Source organism: Bubalus bubalis, chromosome 9 (genome assembly GCF_019923935.1).
Source record: "Bubalus bubalis isolate 160015118507 breed Murrah chromosome 9, NDDB_SH_1, whole genome shotgun sequence".
Classification (NCBI taxonomy): Eukaryota; Metazoa; Chordata; class Mammalia; order Artiodactyla; family Bovidae; genus Bubalus; species Bubalus bubalis.
The window spans coordinates 71,281,949-71,308,267 of NC_059165.1; the positions used below are offsets into that span (position 1 = coordinate 71,281,949).

Consider the following 26,319-nt stretch of genomic DNA (forward strand, 5'->3'; position numbering starts at 1 on the left):
ATTGTTGATATGGTTCCTGGAAAGCCCATGTGTGTCAAGACCTTCTCTAACTATCCTCTCAAGGGCTGTTTTGCTGTGCGTGACATGAGAGATGGTCGCTGTGGGTGTCATCAAAGCGGTGGACAAGAAGGCAGCTGGAGCTGGCAAAGTCACCAAGTCTGCCCAGAAAGCTCAGAAGGTTAAATGAGTATTATCCCCAATACCTGCCACCCCAGTCTTAATCAGTGGTGGAAGAACAGTCTCAGAACTGTTTGTCTCAATTGGCCTTTTAAATTTGATAGTAAAAGACGGGTTAATTACAACAATGCATCTTCCTTCAGAAGGAAAGGAGAATGTTTTGTGGACCATATGTTTTGTGTGTGGCAATTTAAGTTATTGGTTTTTAAAATCAGTACTTTCTAAAGAAAACAACTTGACCAAAAATCTGTCACAGAATTTGAGACCCATTAAAAAAAAGTTTAATGAGAAAAAAGAAAAATCCACCTGCCAATGCAGGAGACACAGGAGATGTGGGTTCAGTCCCTGGGTTGGGAAGATCCCCTGGAGAAGGAAGTGGCAACCCACTCCAGTATTTTTCCCTGGAAAATCCCATGGACAGAGGAGTCTGGCAGGCTGCAGTTCATGGGTTCTCAAAGAGTCAGACGCAACTGAGCATGCCTGTTCAACTCAGCCCACCAATGAAGGAAGTGAAACTAACACATCCCTCTGCCTGAGGCTTGCAGCTGTAGAAGATACTTGCAAGAACTGAATGGTCTTTACTTTGTTTCCTCACCTCCTGTATCTCTGATCCATAAAAGAACCTGGCATCCAGGCCCCAACAAGATGGGTTTTTTGAGCTTTATTTTGAGCCACTAGCCTGCCATCTTCTCAGTCAACCAGTTCCCAGAATAAAGTGCCTTCTTTATCTCAACACCTTGTCCCTCGGATTTATTGGTATATCCTGGGGCAAGCAGAGCAAACTTGGACTCATTAACAAAACCAGATCTCTCGTGTTAAGGAATTTAGCACTCTGATGCTGAAGCTGAAGCTCCAATACTTTGGCTGCTGCTGCTAAATCACTTCAGTCGTGTCCGACTCTGTGCAACCCATAGACGGCAGCCCACCAGGCTTCCCGTCCCTGGGATTCTCCAGGCAAGAACACTGGAGTGGGTTGCCATTTCCTTCTCCAGTGCATGAAAGTGAAAAGTGAAAGTGAAGTCGCTCAGTCGTTTCCAACTCTAGCGACCCCATGGACTGCAGCCTACCAGGCTCCTCCATCCATGATGCAAAGAGCTGACTTATTAGGAAAGACCCTGATGCTGGGAAAGATTGAGGGTGGGTGGATAAGGGGACGACAGAGGACGAGATGTTTGGATGGCATCACCAATTCAATGGACATGAGTTTGAGTAAGCTCCAGGAGATGGTGAAGGACAGGGAAGCCTGGCGTGCTGCAGTCGCAAAGAGTTGGACACAACTAAGCAACTGAACAATGTATGGGAAGATACAAGTGTCCAGGCTTACTGAAATCATTTCTTTCATATGTATCTCAGCTATCTGGAACCAAAGCCTGCTTTTTGACTGTTCCCATCCTTAATTCCTCATTTACCATAAGGGGTAGTGGATGTGGCAGTTGGCTGCCTCCTGTGCTTTCTCACACCCTACCCCAGGTCCTCAGCCCTGGCTGATGGCTGCCAGATAGCTGGTATTGTCTCGCCTGGGCTCAGAAGTTTACATTTGGAAGTCTGGAATCCCTGATGGCTGTGGCATGGCTTGTTTATTGGTATAGCAGAAAATATTTCATTTCACAAAAATATTTCATTTCACAACCAGCAGGAGGCGAAAGGTAAGGGGGACCCCAGGTACATGCCAATGCTTGTATGATCCTGGAAAGCTACCGAGAGAACCAACTCTGGAGTATAGAACCAAGAAGAGATTTTAAAACCTTCAGTTCAGTTCAGTTGCTCAGTCGTGTCTGACTCTGTGACCCCATGGACTGCAGCACACCAGGCTTCCCTGTCCACCATCAATTCCCGGAGCTTGCTCAAACTCGTGTCCATCAAGTCAGTGATGCCATCCAACTATCTCATCCTCTGTCAGCCCCTTAACCTCCCACCTTCAATCTTTCCCAGCATCAGGGTCTTTTCAAATGAGTCAGTTCTTTGCATCGGTGGCCAAAGTATTGGAGTTTCAGCTTCAGCATCAGTCCTTCCAATGAATATTCAGGACTGATTTCCTTTAGGATGGACTGGTTGGATCTCTAAGGGACTCTCAAGAGTCTTCTCCAACATCACAGTTCAAAAGCATCAATTCTTCGGCACTCAGCTTTCTTTATAGTCCAACTCTCACATCCATACATGACTACTGGAGAAACCATAGCTTTGACCAGATGGACCTTTGTCAGTAAAGTAAGGTCTCTGCTTTTTGGTATGCTGTCGTAGCTCTTCTTCCAAGGAGCAAGCATCTTTTAATTTCATGGCTGCAGTCACCATCTGCAGTGATTTTGGAGTCCAAGAAAATCAAGTCTGTCACTGTTTCCATTGTTTCCCCATTTATTTTCCATGAAGTAATGGGACCCGGTGCCATGATCTTAGTTTTTTGAGTGTTGTCTTATAGACATATGCATAAATCTCATCCCCTAGAGGGTCAGTTGACTTCCCTCCTCAACCAGGAGACAATTTTGCCTCCATTTACACATTGATTTCACTATTTCTTATCTATAAATATGTTTGTTCTTTGTCCTATGAGTTGGCTTTGACATCTTTATCATTCTTTTTTTTTTTTTTTTTTACTATTATTTGATCACAATTTATTTTAAAGTCATGAAAAGCCAGCAACAGTCAGGCTGGACAAATAGCTGATTGTACCCATGTTTCCATGGGGGTGGGGACGCACATCTTTATTATTCTTTGCCTTATTAACAATGAGTTAAATAAAATTTTCATATCTATGAGAGTCATGATTTTACCTTTTTCTGAGAATTATCTTTTAATGAGACAACTGCAGTGACGTTTGTGGTGGTAAAACAAAACAAAGTATCAAATCAGCTGTGAGTCTCAAATGACCGGTGAATGGTTAAGTGCCTCATAAAACTGCCAGTTAATGGAATGAAACAGTAAAATCTATGTGATCCACTTGAAAGATGTTTTTATGTCTATATCCACTTATGGTAGGATCTCATTTTTATTTTTAAAAAGGAAAAAATTAGTGTGTGTCTATCTATATATTTTTCTATGAGTAAATTAAGTTGTGGACAGATTCCACAAATGTTGTTTATCTCATCTTGAGTTGAGTTAGCTTAACATGAGGTTTTGTGATTAATCCAGTTAATATATATAAATATATATTCAGGGTCATATATATTCATATATATAATATATATGTCATATATATATATATAAATCTTTTGAGTTGACTGTTACAAACACCATACTTAACTTTTGTAAGTTATACAACTCCTATTAAGATTTTTTTATGGTATATGGAATCCAGAAAAATGGTACTGATGAATCTATTTGCAGGGCAAAAATAGAGACTCAGATATAGAGAACAGACTTATGGACACAGATGGGGAAAGAGAGTGGGACAAATTGAGAGACTAGCTTTGAAATATATAAATTACTGTATGTAAAATAGATAGGTGATGGGAAGTTGCTGTGTAACACAGAGAGGTCAATCTGGTGTCTGTGACAAACTAGAGGAGTATGGTGGGGTAGGAGGTGGGAGGGAGGTTTAAGAGGGAAGGAACGCATGTATACCTATGGCTGGTTCATGTTGATGTCTGGCAGAGCCCAACACAACATTTTAAAGCAATTATCCTCCAGTTAAAAATAAATAAGTAAATAAAAAGATTTGTTTTATGAAAAAATATCCAGAAGTTTCCTGAGGAACATAAGAAAAGGCTGGAAAAAAATGACAAGATTCACCTTGTATTTGAATAAGGAAATTTAACATTTTAGAGATATCAATAATCCTTACAATGTTTGATAATTAAGACTCTATGTAACTGATACCAGAATAGAGAAGCTAATTGGTGGAAAAGAATTAGGCGTCTACAACTGTCCCATATGAGAACTTAGTATGTGGGAAAAAGTTTTTACAAACCAATGTTAAACTGTTAAATAAATTATTTTGGAAAAGCCAGTTAGCTGATTGAGGGGAAATTATATGACTATTTTACTGCACAAACTAAAATAAATTTAAGATGATTCAAGGCATAATATTTTGATCCAGATAATGAGGAAAATATGGGTGAATCCAGAAAAAAGAAGGGGAGATCTCTCACCTGTGGTTCCTGAAACACTAATAAAAGATGACTAGATCAATACACAATTATACAAATAACTCAGAGAAGCAAGGCAGAAGAGAAAAAAAGTAAATTGTCAATAAACATGAAATTATCTTCAACTTTCACTAGCAATTGATTAATGAAAACTGAAAAAACTAACCAACAAGGAAACATCACTCTCAGGGAATCAATTTTCCAAAATGATCAATGTCAATCATTTTTGATACTGATACTGATATTTTGAGAGGCATGCAAACCAGTATTATCCTTCTGGAAGGCAGTCTGGCCCAAGGGGATAATTACACAGAAATGGAATTGTCCATCACAGAGGTTTTGACATTTTTTATGTAATATCAATACATATAAAAAACTGTAAACAAAATCCCTAGAGGCTTGTTTACTCAGAATTCTTCTATGGACCTACCAGTAAGTGAGGTAGGCCTACATTTAAATAAGTTATGAGTAAAATAAGTACCTTATAAGCAATAAGGTATATAAATGACATCACAAACTATACCATACCATGTTTCTGTTGGGAGAGCTCAGACTAAGGTACTTCACTGGGAATGACCTCTTATGAGCCTCAAGACTCATAGTTTGCGAATGGAAAAGTTTTCCCTTAATCAAACTGTTCCTTCTCTGAAACTGGGCCTCTCTAAAACTGAGTTCCTTTTTGTGAGTTTGTGATTAATCTGTCTATTCAAAACTGTATTCACTTTTATTCTGACCTCAATCCTGCATCAAACGAACACTAATCAATCAGAATCAGACAACTAAAATTGCTGCTGTAGGTATTACTATTAACACACAAACTCAGGTTTGTTTCTCCAGAGTAGAATAATCTCACAGATGCCCCAGGCATGGACCACCTGACTAGAGAATCATAAACTAGAGATATTCTTATTTCCACAACTATGATTAAGAGATGTCACAGAAATGTCACAAGATGATGATTAATCTCAACTTATTCTTCTCCTTTAAAAACACCCCCAACTCAAAGACCAAGTTGGAGTGGATCTGACTTGCCTCCCATTCCCTTGCGTGGAGCCCTGCGATAAAACCTTACTTTGCTGTAAACATTCACTGTCAGAGTTTGGCTTTCTGTGCCACAGGAGCCTTTGCTCAATAACAAAACCACATGCAGTTGACTTAAAAGTTAGGTTGAAAGTAACACTGAAGATTCTTACAGGCTAAGTATGTGTTTTATCAGTTATTATTTATTTATTATTTAAAACACATTGGAGAGCTATTCTTATGTTATCAGATGTGCACAGCCTGTTGGAAGTGGGAAAGACTGGACCTAAGGGAACCAAGAAGGAGGATTAATTAGAAAATGTGGGCCAGTAAAAGCAAAGTGTCTGCTGGAATAGAAAGGAGAGGAATAAATTCAGGAGCTATTTTCAGAATGTGTGCGTGCTAAGTTCCTTCAGTCATGTCTGACTCTTTGCAACCCCATGGACTGTAGCCCACCAGGCTCCTCTATCACTGGGTTTCTCCAGCCAAGAATACTGAAGTGGGTTGCCTTCCCTTCTCCAGGATTTTCAGAATAGAATGAACAAAAGTTAATGACAGATTTGGGTGGAGGTGATGGGGAAGGGATGTATAAGTAGACTTACACATCAAATGCCTGACTGAAATCAGCTAGAAACAACAGGGATAAAGGTTCTCAGCTGTGATCTCAATGAATGAAACCCACAAAATTCTATACCCTACAACCATTTCCATTCATCAGCAGCAACCATTGCTTCCCTCAATTCTACCCTTCCACCAGTCACCTACACTGGGGTTTTTTCCCTACATCTTCCAGTAGTTTCACCTCCTTAAATTTATTCAGTCACCTCAGTGAGACTTCATCATAATCTCCCATTTCTACATTCCCAATCCCTGTGCTACCCCTCACCATATTTTTACTTCACCCTTAGAAGGAAAGGAAATCACCCAGTTTTCTCTGTTTTGTGAGGGTCACAGACTGGGAAATTACCTTATCAGTACTTGTTTACTTTAGTTCCAGGACTTTGGTGGCTCAAGGCTGAGGGGAAGCATGGGTGGGGGTGGAGGGCAGGCCAGATGACCAGCAGGGGTTGGGTGCAAGTTGGGGTACCAGTCTTCAGACTGGTAGGGTCGAGCAAAGGAACTACCTGTGGAGGGCTGAGATGGAAGAGCATGGTTGTAGGGGTGAGGGAAGCAGGTCATTGGGGGAGGAGGTGTTGGGTACGAATAGGGACAAGAAGGGGGCTCGGGCAAGAAACCAGAGAAGGTGGCAGGAGACAGGTGGGCCAGTGGCTGGAGCAGTGACCGCTCTTGCTTCCTCTGCTTAGCTCTGCGGTTCTGGAACCAGACCTGAAGAGGGGGAAGAAGAGCTGCATCAGAGCCTCTCTCTCAAATAGGCGGCATTATCACATGCACCCTCTCTCCTTGAAGACTGAAGGTACCGGGCATAAAATTCCCCCACATCCCCAGAGGAGGCAAAGCTCTTGCAAAAGGCATAACTGAGCCAGGCCTAGTGACAAAGTGAGACCACACCATTCCTCCAGCCCATGTCTAAATTTGCCCTGCTTCAATTTTAGGTGAGTAAGAAATGTCAACTTCCAACAGGAAAGAGATAAACTTGACAAAATGACATTTCCTTTCCCCAGAGAATGGGAAACTTCCTCTAGGGTTATTAGAGTTTAAGACTATGGATGAGTTTAATTGTCATAGACCAGGTTGACTTTAGGGTATATTTTATTCTAAGATTAAGATTCCTAAGATATGGTTTCCCTGGTGGCTCAGATGGTAAAGGATCTGCCTGCATTGCAGAAGACCTGGGTTCAATCTCTGGGTCAAGAAGATCCTCTGGAGAAGGAAATGGCAACCCACTCCAGTATTCTTGCCTGGAGAATTCCATGGACGGGCTACAGTCCATGGGGTTGCAAAGAGTCAGATACAGCTGAGCAACTAACACACACACAAGATATGGTTAGAAACAAGGGAGTATCAGGCTTATCGAGTTTCAAGGCCATGGTTAGAGACAAGGTTACGTATGTGTAGGAATAGTTAGGACTGCAATTCTGCTGTTCAGATCACTATTAAAGTTGGGGGTCGATACTGGGGGTTGATGTTGGCATTCAAGTTAGATTAGGTTAGTGCCAGGGTTAAACTCGGAGAAGGCAATGGCACCCCACTCCAGTACTCTTGCCTGGAAAATCCCATGGACAGAGGAGCCTGGTAGGCTGCAGTCCACGGGGTCGCTGGGAGTCGGATACGACTGGCGACTTCACTTTCACTTTTCACTTGCATGCATTGGAGAAGGAAATGGCAACCCACTCCAGTGTTCTTGCCTGGAGAATCCCAGGGACGGGGAAGCCTGATGGACTGCCATCTATGGGGTCACACAGAGTCGGACACGACTGAAGCAACTTAGCAGCAGCAGCAGCAGCAGCAGCAGCAGGGTTAAACTCAAGTGACATTCCTGGTACAGATGAGGTTACCTTGACTGTTGGATAAGACTCTGTTCTGGTGAAGGTTTGGGTTAGGGTTATAATGCCCTGAGAACTTTGCCCCAGTAGTTCCCAAGCACTGAATCTGCATTTCTTCCTGGGGGGTGGAGGCACGGAATTCTGGGCCATCACCTGGATTCTGGCCTCACTGAGGCCTGTGTCCTGAGCGAGACTTTCTCGTGCCCAAATGTCAGGGTACTGGTTCCTCCCAAAAGCTGACTCCAGCTGTTCCAACTGCGCTGGACTGAAGGTGGTGCGGTGACGGCGCCGGGAGTGTGGCCGACCCCTCTGTCCTCCTTGCGGGGAAAGCTTTGGTCTCCCCACTCTTACACCAGAGAGGTTCCGGTAGGGCTGAGTGTTCATATCTGAGGAGGAGAAGAGGGGGAGAGGTTGCTGCCACAGAGACCCATCCATCCATCCCAGACCACATATGCTGGAATCCCCAGAGTCTACTCGGACCCAATGTGTTGCTCATACACTCTGCCCCAACCAGAAATTCTTCAGCTTTCAGAACCAGCTGAATCTAGCTCAGCCTTGGCTCCACTTTGCTTCTGAGTCCCCTAACTCAGGCTGCCATCTCCAGATGAGGTGCACACCTCAGACTCATTTGTCCTGGGCATTCACGCTCTTTCTGCCTCACTTCTGCACCCATATGCCCACTCCCTATTACATTCCCCCAGATGTGTCCCCATGTAAGGCATGCTCCTCTGCAGCCTTCCACTTCTCTGAGCATACATACCACCTTCCTGATCTTACCCTATGTACCTTATGTTCACTCTGACACCATAACAATTGCCCAGGTCTCTAAGACCCCTATTACTTGCTCCCTGCTCTCATGGCTCACATGCAACTTAAAACTTTATATTGTTCCCATCCTACACCCTTCACTTGGGAAGATGAAACATCCCTCCCTCTTCTGCTCAGATGCACCCTCCCCATGCATGCATTTCATCTTCTCCCCTATCCCAGTCCTGGCCCGGCCACCAGGCTGCAGGAACCTGAGCTCGTGGGAAAGGCTTGCCTCTTCTCCCTAAAGGCTTACTAAGCCCCCACACTAATTAGTCTGAGAGCCAGTCAGGGAAGAGAGAACAGGAGCAAAAGGAAACACCTGGAAGGCACACACTGAAAAAAACATGTCTGGAGTGAAGATCCCATCCCCATGGGGACCCAGGAGGTGGTCCCCACCTGGTGCTCAATGTCCACCTTGGCCCCTTACTCTACTCATTTCCAAAGCTCTGGTCCCTCCAGCTCTCTTCCTCAGAGAAGGCTACGCAGTTGGTGAACTCTGAGGTCAGGAGTGAGGAGACAGATTTCAGCTCTGACTCTGCCCCCTCCTCAGGGTAGGGCTTCAGTGACCCGACTCTGTAAAGCAGACAAGTTGTACCACCCCATGCCTTCTAAGGTTCCCTTATTTTTAACATTCTAGGATTCTGGTTTTCTATTTCTCCTCTTCATCTTCCTCATGGCAAACAGTTGCCCCATGGTGCCCACACACTGGCTGCTTCCTCAGGAACACCACCCAAAAGATTCACTCACCCACTGAGGAGGTCACAGTCTCAGCGGCTGGGTAGCCCTCGGGCCACAGGCTGCTGCAAACTTGCTCCTTCGTTTGCTTACCCTGCTCACTGCTCCCTTCTGTGTCCATGGCTCACAAAAGAGACCAAAGACAGTCCAGTTCCGTGTCCTAAATCTCTGATTTTGGATCAGTCTTTGTAAGTTTCTGTTCCCCTCTATGCCTGGTATCTTGATTATTCTCCCTCTATTTATACCTCTCTGAATCTCTCTCCCTAGGTAAATATAAATATAGATATAGATAGACACCTCTGTCTTCCTCCCTCTCTCCTTTTTTCTAACTTTTGTTTCTAATTTTCCATTCCCTCGCTTAAGTATGCTCTCCTTCTGTCTGTCTTGCCCTCACTCTTTTTCCTCTGTTTTAGTCTCCATTTTTCTCTCCCTACCCCTTCTCTCTGGGATGCCGTCTCTCCCTTTGCTCTCAGCTGCCTACTTTCCCAGCTTGCAATCCCACACTACCTCTTTTCTCCCTGAGCCTTGGAGGAGTGACCTCCTCCTCACCCCTGTGGGCCCATCCAATCACTGCCTGGTCACCAGAGCCCCCATCATCAAGGGAGGATCACAAGCCGGATGAGAGAAGGTGCTCTGTTGGAGGGTCCAGGGACTGGGGCCAAGAGCTCATATTCCCAGAAGGCCAAATTCTTTTGTCCTTTTAAATCCCCTCCTGGGAGCAGACAGGGGAAGGAGGAGAAAATGCATTCTGCCTGAGACCCCTCCTCAGAACCCCATCATGAGAAGGGAGAGGGGGTACAAATGGGGGCCAGGAGTAGGGCCTGCCTGGTATCTTATTATGCAGGTGATTCCCAAAGACTTCTTTCTAGGAAACTAAAAAGCTAAAACACACAAGTACATTCTGATCCCTCCTCAGTTCAGTTCAGTCACTCAGTCCTGTCCGACTCTTTGCGCCCCATGAATCGCAGCATGCCATGCCTCCCTGTCCATCACCAACTCCCTGAATTCACTCAGACTCACGTCCATCGAATCAGTGATGCCATCCAGCCATCTCATCCTCTGTCATCCCCTTCCCCTCCTGCCCCCAATGCCCCCATCCCAGCATCAGAGTCTTTTCCAATGAGTCAACTTTTTGCTAGAGGTGGCCAAAGTACTGGAGTTTCAGCTTTAGCATCATTCCTTCCAAAGAAATTCCAAGACTGATCTCCTTCAGAATGGACTGGTTGGATCTCCTTGCAGTCCAAGGGACTCTCAAGAGTCTTCTCCAACACCACAGTTCAAAAGCATCAATTCTTCGGTGCTCAGCCTTCTTCACAGTCCAACTCTCACATCCATACATGACCACAGGAAAAACCATAGCCTTGACTAGACGGACGTTTGTTGGCAAAGTAATGTCTCTGCTTTACAATATGCTGTCTAGGTTGGTCATAACTTTTCTTCCAAGGAGTAAGCGTCTTTTAATTTCATGGCTGCAATCACCATCTGCAGTGATTTTGGAGCCCAAAAAAATAAAGTCTGACACTGTTTCCACCAGATGCCATGATCTTAGTTTTCTGAATGTTGAGCTTTAAGCCAACTTTTTCACTCTCCACTTTCACCTTCATCAAGAGGCTTTTTAGTTCCTCTTCACTTTCTGCCATAAGGGTGGTGTCATCTGCCTATCTGAGGTTATTGATATTTCTCCCAGCAATCTTGATTCCAGCTTGTACTTCTTCCAGCCCAGCGTTTCTCATGATGTACTCTGCACAGAAGTTAAATAAACAGGGTGACAATATACAGCCTTGACAACCTCCTTTTCCTATTTGGAACCAGTCTGTTGTTCCATGTCCAGTTCTAACTGTTGCTTCTTGACCTGCATACAGGTTTCTCAAGAGGCAGGTCAGGTGGTCTGGTATTCCCATCTCTTTCAGAGTTTTCCACAGTTTATTGTGATGCACTCAGTCAAAGGCTTTGGCATAATCAATAAAGCAGAAATAGATGCTTTTCTGGAATTCTCTTGCTTTTTCCATGATCCAGCGGATGTTGGCAATTTGGTCTCTGGTTCCTCTGCATTTCTAAAACCAGCTTGAACATCTGGTTCATGTACTGCAGAAGCTTGGCTTGGAGAATTTTGAGCATTACTTTACTAGCGTGTGAGATGAGTGCAATTGTGTGGTAATTTGAGCATTCTTTGGCATTGCCTTTCTCTGGGATTGGAATGAAAACTGACCTTTTCCAGTCCTGTGGCCACTGCTGAGTTTTCCAAATTTGCTGGCATATTGAGTGCAGCACTTCCACAGCATCATCTTTCAGGATTTGAAAGAGCTCAACTGGAATTCCATCATCTCCACTAGCTTTGTTCATAGTGATGCTTCCTAAGGCCCACTTGACTTCACATTCCAGGATGTCTGGCTCTAGGTGAGTGACCACACCATCGTGATTATCTGGGTCGTGAAGATCTTTTTTATACAGTTCTTCTGTGTATTCCTGCCACCTTTTCTTAATATCTTCTGCTTCTGTTAGGTGCACACCATTTCTGTTCTTTATCGAGCCCATCTTTGTGTGAAATGTTTCCTTGGTATCTCTAATTTTCTTGAAGAGATCTCTAGTCTTTCCCATTCTGTTGTTTTCCTCTATTTCTTTGCATTGATTGCTGAGGAAGGCTTTCTTATCTCTTCTTGCTATTCTTTGGAACTCTGCATTCAGATGCTTATATCTTTCCTTTTCTCCTTTGCTTTTCTCTTCTCTTCTTTTCACAGCTATTTGTAAGGTTCCTCAGACAGCCATTTTGCTTTTTTGCATTTCTTTTCCATGGGGATGGTCTTGATCCCTGCCTCCTGTACAATGTCACGAACCTCCATCCATAGTTCATCAGGCACTCTGTCTATCAGATCTAGTCCCTTAAATCTATTTCTCACTTCCACTGTATAATCATAAGGGATTTGATTTAGGTCATATCTGAATGGTCTAGTGGTTTTCCCTACTTTCTTCGATTTCAGTCTGAATTTGGCAATAAGGAGTTCACGATCTGAGCCACAGTCAGCTCCTGGTCTTGTTTTTGTTGACTGTATAGAGCTTCTCCATTTTTGGCTGCAAAGAATATAATCAATCTGATTTTGGTGTTGACCATCTGGTGATGTCCATGTGTAGAGTCTTCTCTTGTGTTGTTGGAAGAGGGTGTTTGTTATGACCAGTGCATTTTCTTGGCAAAACTCTATTAGTCTTTGCCCTGCTTCATTCCGTATTCCAAGGCCAAATTTGCCTGTTACTCCAGGTGTTTCTTGACTTCCTACTTTTGCATTCCAGTCCCCTAAAATGAAAAGGACATCTTTTTTGGGTGTTAGTTCTAAAAGGTCTCGTAGGTCTTCATAGAACCGTTCAACTTCAGCTTCTTCAGCATTACTGGTTGGGGCATAGACTTGGATTACTGTGATATTGAATGGTTTGCCTTGGAAACGAACAGAGATCATTCTGTTGTTTTTGAGATTGCATCCAAGTACTGCATTTCGGACTCTTTTGTTGACCATGATGGTTCCTCCATTTCTTCTAAGGGATTCCTGCCCACAGTAGTAGATATAATGGTCATCTGAGTTAAATTCACCCATTTCAGTCCATTTGAATTTGCTGATTCCTAGAATGTCCACATTCACTCTTGCCATCTCTTGTTTGATCACTTCCAATTTGCCTTGATTCATGGACCTGACATTCCAGGTTCCTATGCAATATTGCTCTTTACAGCATTGGACCTTGCTTCTATCACAAGTCACATATACAGCTGGGTATTCTTTTTGCTTTGGCTCTATCCCTTCATTCTTTCTGGAGTTATTTCTCCACTGATCTCCAGTAGCATATTGTGCACCTACTGACCTGGGGAGTTCCTCTTTCAGTATCCTATCATTTTGCCTTTTCATACTGTTCATGGGGTTCTGAAGGCAAGAATACTGAAGTGGTTTGCCATTCCCTTGTCCAGTGGACCACATTCTGTCAGACCTCTCCACCATGACCTGCCTGTCTTGGGCGGCCCCATGGGCATGGCTTAGTTTCATTGAGTTAGACAAAGCTGTGGTCCCAGTGTGATTAGATTGACTGTTTTCTGTGATTATGGTTTCAGTGTGTCTGCCCTCTGATGCCCTCTTGCAACACCTACCGTCTTACTTGGGTTTCTCTTACCCTGGACGTGGGGTATCTCGTCAAGGCTGCTCCAGCAAAGCGCAGCTGCTGTTCCTTACCTTGGATGAGGGGTATCTCCTCACTGCTGCCCTTCCTGACCCTCAACGTGGGATAGCTCCTCTAGGCCCTCCTGTGCCTGTGCAGCCACCGCTACGATATCTTGATTCTCAGAATACTCTGGACTCCCCCTCAGAACAACATAAAGCATAGGATGAGTCTTCTGGCCAAGCATAGTTCTCAAGTATTCTCTGCTTTCCTTTCCCAAATGTCACCTCCTTATTCATCCAGAACCCCGCAGGACTCCCTGAACTTCCAAGGTTGCGCAGAACTTCAGAGTACCCTGACTCTGAAGAGCGTCTGAATTCCAGGTACATCCTGATTCTCCCAGACCCCAAAACTCTGCAGAAGACAGGCATTCTGATTCTTCAAGGACACCCTGACACACCCAGAGTCCCTGAACAGTCAGGACACCCTGACACCTGCAATAGTCTGCTTCTTGTGATTACTTAGCTCCAGGAAGTACATTCTGATGACCCTAGGACATTCTGACCCTTTAAAGACAACCCAGTATCCTCGGACTCTGGGTCCTCTAGGACACACTGAAACCTAGAACATTTCACCTCTACTAGGAGATAATCCCTGTCACCCGCCATGAAGTTTTGAAATCTCAGTATAGACTGAATCCATGAGAATACTTTATTAGTCTTGGAACACACTGTACCCATAGAATCCCCAAGGTCATGCTAATCCTTCAAGCATATCCTTTAAAAGTACAATTCAATTCAGAAAGCATGGTAATCTTCTAGGATTCTTAAGATTACAATATGATCCATGGATCAGAATAATAAGCAGCACATGAAAGCTTGTTAGAAATGCAAATTTGGGAACCCCACTTGAGTCCTACTGAATCAGAATCTTCACTGTAACAAGATCCCCAGGAGAACTGACTATACACTTGTCTTCATTAGCTCTGGCTGCCATAACAAAATACCAAAGGATGGGTGGTTAAAACAATAGATTTCCATTTCCAGAGTCTGAGAAATCTAAGACTAAGGTGCTAGCTGCTTCAGGTCCTGAGAGCCCTTTTCCTGGATTGCAGACAGCCACCTTCTGCCTTCACAAGATGGAAAACTCAGTTCTGGTTTCTCTTCTTCTTAAAAAGATACTAATCTCATATTGTGGTCTCACCCTCATGATCTCTCTCAACCCTAATCATCTCCCATAGGCCCACCTCCAAATATCATTGCATCATATTAGGTTTAGGGTTTTAATATATTAGCTGATTGCTGGGAGAAATATCAATAACCTTAGATATGCAGATGATACCACCATTATGGCAGAAAGTGAAGAAGAACTTAAGGGCCTCTTGATGAAAGTGAAAGAGGAGAGTAAAAATGTTGACTTGAAACTCAACATTCAGAAAACTAAGAACACAGCATCTGGTCCCGTCATATCATGGCAAATAGATGGGGAAACAATGGAAACAGTGAGAGACTTTATTTTGGGGGGCTCCAAAATTACTGCAGATGGTGACTGTAGCCATGAAATTAAAAGATGCTTGCTCCTTGGAAGTAAAGTTATGACCAACATAGACAGCATATTAAAAAGCAGAGACATTACTTTGCCAACAGAGGTCTGTATACTCAAAGCTATGGTTTTTCCAGTAGTCATGTATGGAAGTGAGAGTTGGACTATAAAGAAAGCTGAGCACCAAAGAATTGATGCTTTTGAACTATGATGTTGGAGAAGACTCTTGAGAGTCCCTTGGACTATAAGGAGATCCAACCAGTCCATCCTAAAGGAATTCAGTCCTGGGTGTTCATTGGAAGGACAGATGCTGAAGCTGAAACTCCAATACTTTGGCCACCTGATGTGAAGAACTGACTCCTTGGAAAAGACCCTGATGCTGGAAAAGACCGAAGGCTGGAAGAGAAGGGGACAACAGAGGATGAGACGGTTGGATGGCATTACTGACATAATGAACATGAGTTTGAGTAAACTCCAGGAGTTGGTGATGGACAGGGAGTCCATGTGGTTGCAAAGAGTCAGACACAACTGAGCAACTGAACTGAACTGAACTGAGAGGAGACATAAACATTCAATTCATAACAACATGAGAGTCAAGAAGCAGTGGTCCAAGATGTGAAACTTCTCCCTCAACCCCAGAATATACTATGGCCTCCTAGAGAAACCTGAGCCCCATGGCAGATGAACCCCCAAAGTCTCTTGTAGCCAACTTGGACCCACAAGCAGACACTGAATTCCCATACTCTTGCTGCCTCAAGAGACCCTAATCTTATAAGGGAACTCAGGTTAGCCATCCAGAGCAGCCTGATGATCCCAGGACACTCAGATGTCACAAAGAAACACTACTACCCTGTTTCCCAAGAACATTGAGACATTACAGGTTTAACTTAACAACCCAGAATACCATTATCTCTAAAGAGGCTGGGATGCTGAGAAGAGTTGGTTTTCCAGGGCATCCTGTTTTCTACTTCCAACCCTGACCTTCACGGAAGACTGATACCCAGGATACTCTCACCATACAAGAGGCAGGATGGTGTGGTGGGGAAGAATACAGGTTCTGGAGCCATACTGCCCCAAGTTCTAATATAAGCTATACTATTTACTAGCTATGTGATCCCAGGCTAGGCTAATTCCTTATATCTCTGCACCTCAGCTTTATCATCTAGGGATAATAATACAATCAATTCTCTCTATGTGAGGTAGTTATATTCAATGAAGTCATGATAAACACTTAATCTGTGAATACTGAACCACTGCTATTAGGAGAAATAGGTTCCTGTGAACCTCTGCTCACACTGTTATTGGTCAACCAATCAATACATAACCTTGTTGTATGTGTGTTTGTGCTTAAAGATACCTTACTTAATATATATATTGTAAATTCATTAACATTGTACTGATAGCCAATAGCACTGTACTTGGTGCCTGAACAAAGATTATTTTCTCCATTAAACACATCATGGCCTTCCTGCACTTAGGAACAGTAGATACCATTGCAACACCATGCCTGGGAGCCATTTTGAATTGAAAATCAAGAGAGTTCCAGAAAAACATCTATTTCTGCTTTATTGACTATGCCAAAGCCTTTGACTGTGTGGATCACAATCAACTGTGGAAAATTATTAAAGAGGTGGGAATACCAGACCACCTGATCTGCCTCTTGAGAAATCTGTATGCAGGCCAGGAAGCAACTGTTAGACCTGGACATGGAACAACAGACTGGTTCCAAATAAGAGTACGTCAAGGCTATATATTGTCATCCTGCTTATTTAACTTATATGCAGAGTACATCATGAGAAATGATGGGTTGGATGAAGCACAAGCTGGAATCAAGATTGCTGGGAGAAATATCAATAACCTCAGATATGCAGATGACACCACCCTTATGGCAGAAAGTGAAGAAGAACTAAAGAGCCTCTTGATGAAAGTGAAAGAGGAGAGTGAAAAAGTTGGTGTAAAGCTCAACATTCAGAAAACTAAGATCATGGCATTTGGTCCCATCACTTCATGGGAAATAGATGGGGAAACAGGGGAAACAGTGTCAGACTTTATTTTGGGGGCTCCAAAAGCACTGTAGATGGTGATTGCAGCCATGAAATTAAAAGACGCTTACTCCTTGGAAGGAAAGTTATGACCAACCTAGACAGCATATTGAAAAGCAGAGACATTACTTTGCCAACAAAGGTCAGTCTAGACAAGGGTATGGTTTTTCCTGTGGTCATGTATGGATGTGAGAGTTGGACTATAAAGAAAACTGAGCACCGAAGAATTGATGCTTTTGAACTGTGGTGTTGGAGAAGACTCTAGAGAGTCCCTTGGACTGCAAGGAGATCCAACCAGTCCATCCTAAAGGAGATCAGTCCTGGGTGTTCATTGGAAGGACTGATGTTGAAGCTGAAATTCCAATACTTTGGCCACCTCATGCAAAGAGCTGACTCATTTGAAAAGACCCTGATGCTGGGAAAGATTGAGGGCAGGAGGAGAAGGGGATGACAGAGGATGAGATGGCTGGATGGCATCACCAACTCGATGGACATGAGTTTGAGTGAACTCCGGGAGTTGGTGATGGACAGGGAGGCCTGGCGTGCTGTTGTTCATGGGGTCACAAAGAGTCGAACACGACTGAGCGACTGAACTGAACTATGGCCTGTAGTGTTTTGTAGAAAAATTAGCTGATAGTCTTACAGGAGTTCCCTTGTAATTAACTCTTTAAATTTCTCTTGCTGCCTTTAGAATTCTTTCTTTAATAGTTAGTTACTTTTATTACACATAATGCATCCTGGTGTAAGTCTTTTGGGGTTCATCTTGTTTGGGACCCTATGTGCTTCCTGTATCTGGATATTTTCCTTCTTTAGGTCTGGGAAACTTTTAGCCATAAATTCTTTAAATATATTTTCAATCCCCTTTTCTCTTTCTTCTCCTCTTGGAATTCCTATTGTGCTTAATTGGCTTGCTTTATATTATCCCATAGGTCTCTTACATTGCTTTCATTTTTTCTTTTTTTAAATTTGGTTCTCTGCTTCTTTGATTAGGTAATTTCCATTGGTCTATCTTCCAGGTCACTTATCCTTTCTTCTGCATTGTTAATTCTGCTATTCATTGCCTTGAGCTCAGTTTTCATCTTGGAAAATGAATTTTCTATTTTTTTTTTGGCTCCCTCTTAGAGTTTCTAGTTCCTTTTTTACAGTAATCTGCATTTTTTAATAGCCTTTCTTAATTCCTTCAGTATTTTCATTACCTCGCTTTAGGACTCAGTGTTTGTTAGACTGAAGAGTTCTGTTTCATTGCTCAGGGGAATTTTCTTGGTCTTTTGACTAAGAGTGCATCCTATGCTTCTTCATTTTGTTTGTATTTCTCTTATTATGTGACTTTAGGAGAAACAACCATCTACTACAGTCTTGGAGGGCTATTTATAAGCGAGAGCATCCCTGTGTGGCTGGTGTGGGTTTAATATTTTTAGGGGATGAGGGCTGTTTTTGGTTTGGATGCTTGCTCTGTCTTGCCTCAGCATGTGCTGGCTGATATCCCCTCAATAGGGGGCATGCAGGTATGAAGACATACAGCTTGTACAGGTTCCCAGGAAGGGCAGGGGATGAGGCTGGCTCCCAGGCATAGGTTGCTTTGCAGCAGCAGTGATACCAGTGGCAGATCTCATGTGGTTGGCACCAGGTTCCAGGGCCCTTGGCAGCAGTGACAGGCCGTGCTGGCTCCCAGGAAGGTGAGGCAGTGGCCTGCAACACTCATAGGAGCCTTGGTAGTGGCATTGGCAGTGATCCACATCCGCCTCTGGAGCTAAGATGGCAGCCATGACTGGTACCTGCCCCTGAAGCACATGTGGGCATGCCCTGCCACCTGAGAGCAACTGGAGAAAGCAGCTCCTATGGCAGGCCCACCCCCTGCTTGAGTGTCCCTCAATGGTCCCTTGTCTCCCTGTCCAGGCCCAGGCTTCTCCCCATACTCCCTCAGTCGTGGTGCACCACACCCTAGCTCCCTCAGGCTGTCTTCATGTACCTAACCCCAGTCCACTCCCCAGGGTTTGAGCTCCAAAGCCCAAGCCTCAGTATCCAGTCCCCACCCAGTGCAGTGAGCCAGCAGACAAGTGTCTCAGAGTAGTGAGTGTTGATCGGCACTGACCCTTTGTGCAGATCTCTCTCTGCTTTGCCTTCTGCATACTTGTTTCTGTGCTCTTTTCTGAGGCTCCAAAACTCCCCCTCCATTCCTTATTCTCACCAGTGAGGGGACTTCTCAATATGTGGACACCTTTCCTCTTTCACAACTCCCTCCCAGAGAGGCATTTTGCTGTGAAACTAACACTGTTCTAAAACAAACAAACAAACAAAATCTATTAAAAACATTGGTAAAACTAACACTGCTGCTGCTGCTGCTAGGTCACTTCAATCGTGTCCAACTCTGTGCGACCCCATAGATGGCAGCCCACCAGGCTCCCCTGTCCCTGGGATTCTCCAGGCAAGAACACTGGAGTGGGTTGCCCTTTCCTTCTCCAATGCATGAAAGTGAAAAGTGAAAGTGAAGTTGCTCAGCTGTGTCCGACTCTTAGCAACCCCATGGACTGCAGCCTACCAGGCTCCTCCTGCTGGAGTGGGGTGCCATAAACTAACACTAAAACTAACTAAAAAACCAAAAAAAAAAAAATGTTGGTTTGGATGAGAAGATGAAATATCCAATTTAAAACATAATAAGAGCACTGGATATAAGAAATATCCAATTTAAAACAAAATAAGTTTGAGACAGAAAACAAAACAAAAGAAACACAGCACCAAAATCCACTCTCACCTTGTCTACTGCTTAAAGAGATCAAGCCCTGAGCCTTTGGAGTGGGAGCACTGACTCCAAGACCCTAGACTACCAGAGAACTAACCCTAGGGAGTATCAAGTACTGAGAATTCACACAAAGGAAGCCACTTGAATACAACACTTGGCATCACCCCAAGACCAGTAACACCCTGTGCAGGACACCTACTCTAAACAACAAACAAAACAAAAAATACAAACCCAGTCATCAGCAGGAAGGATTGCCACTTCACTTAGCCTTGTCCATCAGAGGAAAAACAAACAAAAACTCAGCACAAATCTCACCCTATATGAAGCTTACACAAACCACTGGATCAACCTGAGGAGGGCAGAAATCAAAAGGAAGAAAGAATTCAACCTTGAACCCTGGGAAAAGGAAACCTCAAACACAATAAGTTAAAAAAAAAAAAAAGAAAGAAAAGAAAAGGCAGAGAAATACTACACAAATGAAGGAACAAACTAGAAACACAGAAGTTCAATTAAATGAAGAAGAAATAGGCAAACTACCTGGAGAAGAATTCAGAATAATGAGAGTAAAGATGATTAAAAACCTTGAAAACAAAATAGAGAAAATGCAAGAATCAATTAACAAAGACCTAGAAGAATTAAAGAATAAACATACAGAGACAAACAACACAATTATTGAAATTAAAAATACTCTGGAAGGAATCACTAGTAAAATATCTGAAGCAGAAGAATGAATCAGTGAGCTGGAAGATAAAATGGTGGAAATAACTTCAGAAGAGCAGAATAAAGTAAAAAGAATGAAAAGAACTGAGGATAGTCTCAAAGACCTCTAGGACAATATCAAATGCACCAACACTATGAGAAAATTTTTGAAGAGATTATAGTTGAAAATTTCACCAACATGGAAAAGGAAATAGTCGATCAAGTCCAAGAGACACAAAAAGCCCCATACAGGATAAACCCAAGGAGAAACATGCCAAGACACATACTAATGAAACTAACGAAGACTAAACAAAAACAAAGAATACTAAAAGCAGCAAAGGAGAAGCAACAAGTAACGTACAAGGGAAACCCCTTACACTTAACAGCTGATCTTTCAGCAGAAACTCTGCAGGCCAGAAGGGAACGGCAGGACATATTTAAAGTACTGAAAGGGAAAAATCTACAACCAAGATTATTGTACCCGACAAGGATCTCATTCAAAATTGATGGAGAAATAAAAAGCTTCTCAGACAAGCAAAAGTTAAGAGAATTCAGCATCACCAAACCAGCTTTACAACAAATGTTAAAGGGGCTTATATAGTCAAGAAATACAAGAGAAGGAAAAAGATCTACAAAATCAACCCCAAACAATTAAGAAAATGTCAATAGGAATATATATATATATCAATAATTACGTTAAATGTAAATGGATTAAATGCTCCAACCAAAAGACACAGACTGGCTGAATGGATACAAAAACAAGATTCATATATATGCTGTTTGCAAGAAGCCCACTTCAGACCTAAAGACACATATAGACTGAAAGTGAGAGGATGGAAAAATACATTCTATGCAAATGGGAAGCAAAATAAAGCTGGAGTAGCAATCATCATATCAGACAAAATAGGCCTTAAAATAAAGAAGATTACAAGAGATAAGGAAGGACACTACATAATGATCAAGGGATCAATCCAAGAGGAAGACACAAAATTGTAAATATCTATGCACCCAACATAGGAACACCTTAATACATAAGACAAACACTAACAGACATAAAAAGGGAAATTGACAGTAACACAATAATAGTAGGAGACTTTAACACCCCACTCACACAAATGGACAGATCATCAAAACAGAAAATTAATAAGGAAACACAAGTCTTAAAAATGATACATTAGATGAGATGGATCTCATTGATATCTTCAGGACATTCCATCCAAATGCAGAAGAATACACCTTCTTCTCAAGTGCACGTGGAAAATTCTCCAGGATAGACCACATCTTGGGTCACAAATCAAACCTCAGTACATTTAAGAAAACTGAAATCATATCAAGCATCTTCTCCGACCACAACATTATGAGACTAGGTATCAGTTACAAGAAAAAAAAACTGTAAGAAACACAACACATTTATAAATAACCAACAGGTTACTGAAGAAATCAAAAGGGAAATCAAAAAATTTCAAGAAACAAATGACAATGAAAACACAACAACACAAAACCTATGGGATGCAGCAAAAGCAGTTCTAAGAGGGAAGTTTATAGCAATACAATCGTACTTCAAGAAACAAGAAAAACAACCTAACTTTACACCTAAAACAACTAGAAAAAGAAGAAGAACAACAACAACAAAAACACCAAAATTAGTAGAAGGAAATAAATCATAAAGATCTGAGCAGAAATAAATGACAAAGAAATGAAAGAAACAATAGTAAAGGCTAATAAAACTAAAAGCTGTTACTTTGAGAAGATAAAATAGACAAACCTTTAGCCAGACTCATCAAGAAAAAAGAGAGAAGAATCAAGTCAACAAAATTAGAAACAAAAAAGGAGAGGTTACAACAGGTAATGCAGAAATACAAAGAATTATAAGAGACTCTTATGAACAACTGTATGGCCATAAAATGGATAACCTGGAAGAAATGGACAGATTCTTAGAAAAGTTCAATCTTACAAGACTGAACCAGGAAAAAATGGAAATTATGGACAAACCCAATTACAAGCTCTGAAATTGAAACTGTGATCAAAAATCTCCCCAAAATCAAAAACCCAGGACCAGATGGCTTCACAGGAGAACTCGATCAAACACTTAGAGTAGAGCTAATGCCTCTCCTAAAATTCTTTCAAAAAATTGCAGAGGAAGGAACACTTCCAAACTCATTCTACGAGGCCACCATCACCCTGATACCAAAAAAAATACAACACAGAAAACTACAGGCCAATATCACTGATGGACATAGATGCAAAAATCCTCAACAAAATTTTAGCAAACAGAATTCAGCAACACATCAGAAATCTCACACACCATGATCAAGCTGGATTTATTCCAGGAATGCAAGGATTCTTCAATATATGTAAATCAATCCAAGTGATACATCATATTAACAAATTGTAAGATAAAAACCATATGATAATCTCAATAGATGCAGAAAAAGCCTTTGACAAAATTCAGCACCCATTTCTGACACAGTTCAGTTCAGTTCAGTCACTCAGTCGTGTCCGACTCTGCGACCCCATGAATTGCAGCACGCCAAGCCTCCCTGTCCATCACAAACTCCCAGAGTTCACCCAAACTCATGTCCATCGAGTCGGTGATGCCATCCAGCCATCTCATCCTCTGTCATCCCCTTCTCCTCCTGCCCACAATCCTTCCCAGCATCAGAGTCTTTTCCAATGAGTCAACTCTTCGCATGAGGTGGCCAAAGTACTGGAGTTTCGGCTTTAGCATCATTCCTTCCAAAGAAATTCCAGGACTGATCTCCTTTAGAATGGACTGGTTGGATCTCCTTGCAGTCCAAGGGACTCTCAAGAGTCTTCTCCAACACCACAGTTCAAAAGAATCAATTCTTCGGTGCTCAGCTTTCTTCACAGTCCAACTCTCACATCCATACATGACCATTGGAAAAACCATAGCCTTGACTAGACGGACCTTTGTTGGCAAAGTAATGTCTCTGCTTTAATATGCTATCTAGGTTGGTCATAACTTTCCTTCCAATGGGCATAGAAGGAACCTACCTCAACATAGTAAAGGCCACATATGATAAGCCTACCACAAACATTATTTTCAATGGTGAAATACTGAAAGCATTCCCCCAAGATCAGGAACAAGACAAGGGTGTCCACATTCACCACTGTTATTCAACATAGTTCTGAAAGTTCTAGCTACAGCAATCAGAGAAGAAAAAGAAATAAAAGAATCCAGATCAGAAAAGAAATAAAGCTCTCACTGTTTGCAGGTAACATGATACTGTACATAGAAAACCCTAAAAATAGTATCAGAAAATTACTAGAGCTAATCAATGAATTTAGCAAAGTTTCAGGATACAAAATCAATACACAGAAATCACTTGCATTTCTTTTTTTTTTTTAAACTTTACATAACTATATACTAACAATGAAAAACCAGAAAGAGAAATTAAAGAATCAATCCTATTCACCATTGCAACAAAAATGATTAAATACCTAGGAATATGGCTTCCCTGATAGCTCAGTTGGTAAAGAATCTGCCTGCAATGCAGGAAGCCTGGGTTTGATCCCTGGGTTGGGAAGATCCCTGGGAGAAGGTAATGGCTACCCACTCCAGTATTATGGCCTGGAGAATTCCATCGACTGTATAGTCCATGGGGTCACAAAGAGTTGGACACAACTAAGTGACTTTCACTCACTTAAACTTACCTAAGGAGACAAAAGAACTGTACATAGAAAATTATAAGACACTGATGAAAGAAATCAAAGATAGCATAAACAGATGGATAGATATTCCATGTCCCTGGGTAGGAAGAATAAATATTGTGAAAATGACTATACTACCAAATGCAATCTACAGAGTCAATGCAATCCCTATCAAATTACCAATGGCATTTTCACAGAACTAGAAAAAAAAATTTCACAATTCATATGGAAACACAAAAGATGCAGAATAGCCAAAGCAGTCTTGAGAAAGAAGAATGGAGCTGGAGGAATCAACCTTCCTGACTTCAGATTGTACTACAAAGCTACAGTCATCAAGGCAGCATGGTACTGGTACAAAAACAGAAATATAGACCAATGGAACAAGATAGAAAGCCCAGAAATAAACCCATGCACCTATGGGTACCTTATTTTTGACAAAGGAGGCAAGAATATACAGTGGGGAAAAGACAGCCTCTTCAATAAATGGTGCTGGGAAAACTGGACAGCTATGTGTAAAAGAATGAAATTAGACCACTTCCTAACACCATACACAAAGATAAACTGAAAATGGATTAAATACCTAAATGTAAGACCAGAAAATATAAAACTCTTAGAGGAAAACATACGCAGAACACTAGATGACAGAAATCAAAGCAAAATCCTCTATGACCCACCTCCTGGAGTAATGGAAATAAAAACAAAAGTAAACAAGTGGGACCTGATTAAATTTAAAAACTTTTGCACAGCAAAGGAAAAGATAACCCTCAGAATGGGGAAAAAAAAATAATAGCAAGTGAAACAACTAACAAAGGATTAATTTCTGAAAAATACAAGCAGCTCATACAACTCAATTCCAGAAAACAAACAACCCAATCAAAAACTGGGCAGAAGACCTAAACAGACAGTTCTCCAATGAAGACCTACAGATGGCTAATAAACACATGAAAAGATTCTGAACATCACTCATTACTAGAGAAATGCAAATCAAAGCTACAATGATATATCACCTCACACCAGTAAGAATGGCCATCATCAAAAAGTCTACAAATGATAAATGCTGGAGAGGATGTGAAGAAAAGGGAACCTTCTTGCACTGTTGGTGGGAATGTAAATTGATACAGCCACTATGGAAGATGGTATGGAGATTCCTTAAAAAACTAGGAATAAAACCACCATGTGACCCAGCAATCCCACTCCTAGTCATATACCATGAGGAAACCAAAATTGAAAAAGACACTTGTATCCCATTGTTCATTGCAGTGCTATTTACAATAGCTAGAACATGGAAGCAACCTAGATGTCCATCAACAGATGAATGGATAAAGAAGTTGTGGTATGTATACACAATGGATTGTATACACAATTACTCAGCCATAAAAAGGAACACATTTGCATCAGTTCTGATGAGGTCAATGAACCTAGAACCTATTATACAGTGTGAAGTGAGTCAGAAAGAGAAAGATAAATATCATATTCTAATGCACATATATGGAATCTAGAAAAATGGAACTGAAGAATTTATTTGCATGGCAGCAGTGGAGAAACAAACATAGAGAATAGACTCATGTACATGGGGAGAAGGGAGGGGAGGATCAGATGTATGGAAAGAGTAACATGAAATCTTACACTACCATATGTAAAATAGATGGCCAAAAGGAATTTGCTGTATGGCTCAGGAAACTCAAACAGGGGCTCCGTATCAACCTAGAGGGGTGGGATGGGGAGGGAGACAGGAGAGGATTACAAAAAGGAGGGGATATATGTATACCTATGGTTGATTCATGATGAGGTTTTACAGAAAACAACAAAATTCTGTACAGCAATTATCCTTCAATAAAAAAAATTTTTTTTTTAAATACTGAGTTTGAGATACCTAAAAGAGACACTTGCTGAAGGATGAAAATGATACTGCTAACTCTGTCAATTAACATTGTGTTTGGTGTGTTAAATAATGTTATACTATTATTTGCTAGAAATTTTCCTATAAAAATATCATGATACTAAAAATTATTTTGATTAAAAAGTCACTTAATTATTTAATAAATAAATTGGTTGTCAATGGCTCACTTTACAATATAAGCAAGGCTGTATATTGTCACCCTGCTTATATCTTATATGCAAAGTACATCATGAGAAATGCTGGGCTGGAAGAAGCACAAGCTGGAATCAAGATTGCCGGGAGAAATATCAATAACCTCAGATATGCAGATGACACCACCCTT

General features: G+C 41.9%; 1 protein-coding gene, 1 long non-coding RNA gene and 1 pseudogene across 2 annotated transcripts; 1 reads left to right on the top strand and 2 right to left on the bottom strand.

Annotated features, from left to right (window-relative positions):
* Positions 1 to 13,775, bottom strand: LOC123335094. The gene is made up of 3 exons (XR_006553412.1): positions 13,763 to 13,775; positions 6,232 to 6,234; positions 1 to 265 (listed from the first exon to the last, which is right to left on the bottom strand). It is a non-coding gene; the product is annotated as an uncharacterized LOC123335094 (long non-coding RNA).
* Positions 1 to 26,319, top strand: part of LOC102409934 — a 742,713-nt pseudogene that overhangs the window by 1,217 nt on the left and 715,177 nt on the right.
* On the bottom strand, positions 6,242 to 9,918 carry PROP1 (PROP paired-like homeobox 1). The gene is made up of 3 exons (XM_006075912.3): positions 9,281 to 9,918; positions 7,877 to 8,109; positions 6,242 to 6,605 (listed from the first exon to the last, which is right to left on the bottom strand). The coding sequence occupies exons 1-3, from the start codon at positions 9,387 to 9,389 to the stop codon at positions 6,267 to 6,269; spliced, it is 681 nt and encodes a 226-aa protein (XP_006075974.3). The 5' UTR covers positions 9,390 to 9,918; the 3' UTR covers positions 6,242 to 6,266.

Excerpts from the sequence above, each read along its gene's own strand:
- PROP1 (XM_006075912.3), bottom strand. The coding sequence starts at position 9,389 with ATGGACACAGAAGGGAGCAGTGAGCAGGGTAAGCAAACGAAGGAGCAA. Across the intron at positions 8,110-9,280 it reads GACTGTGACCTCCTCAGTGG|ATATGAACACTCAGCCCTAC; the intron begins GTGAGTGAATCT and ends TCTCCTCCTCAG. Across the intron at positions 6,606-7,876 it reads TCAGTGAGGCCAGAATCCAG|GTCTGGTTCCAGAACCGCAG; the intron begins GTGATGGCCCAG and ends CCCCCTCTTCAG.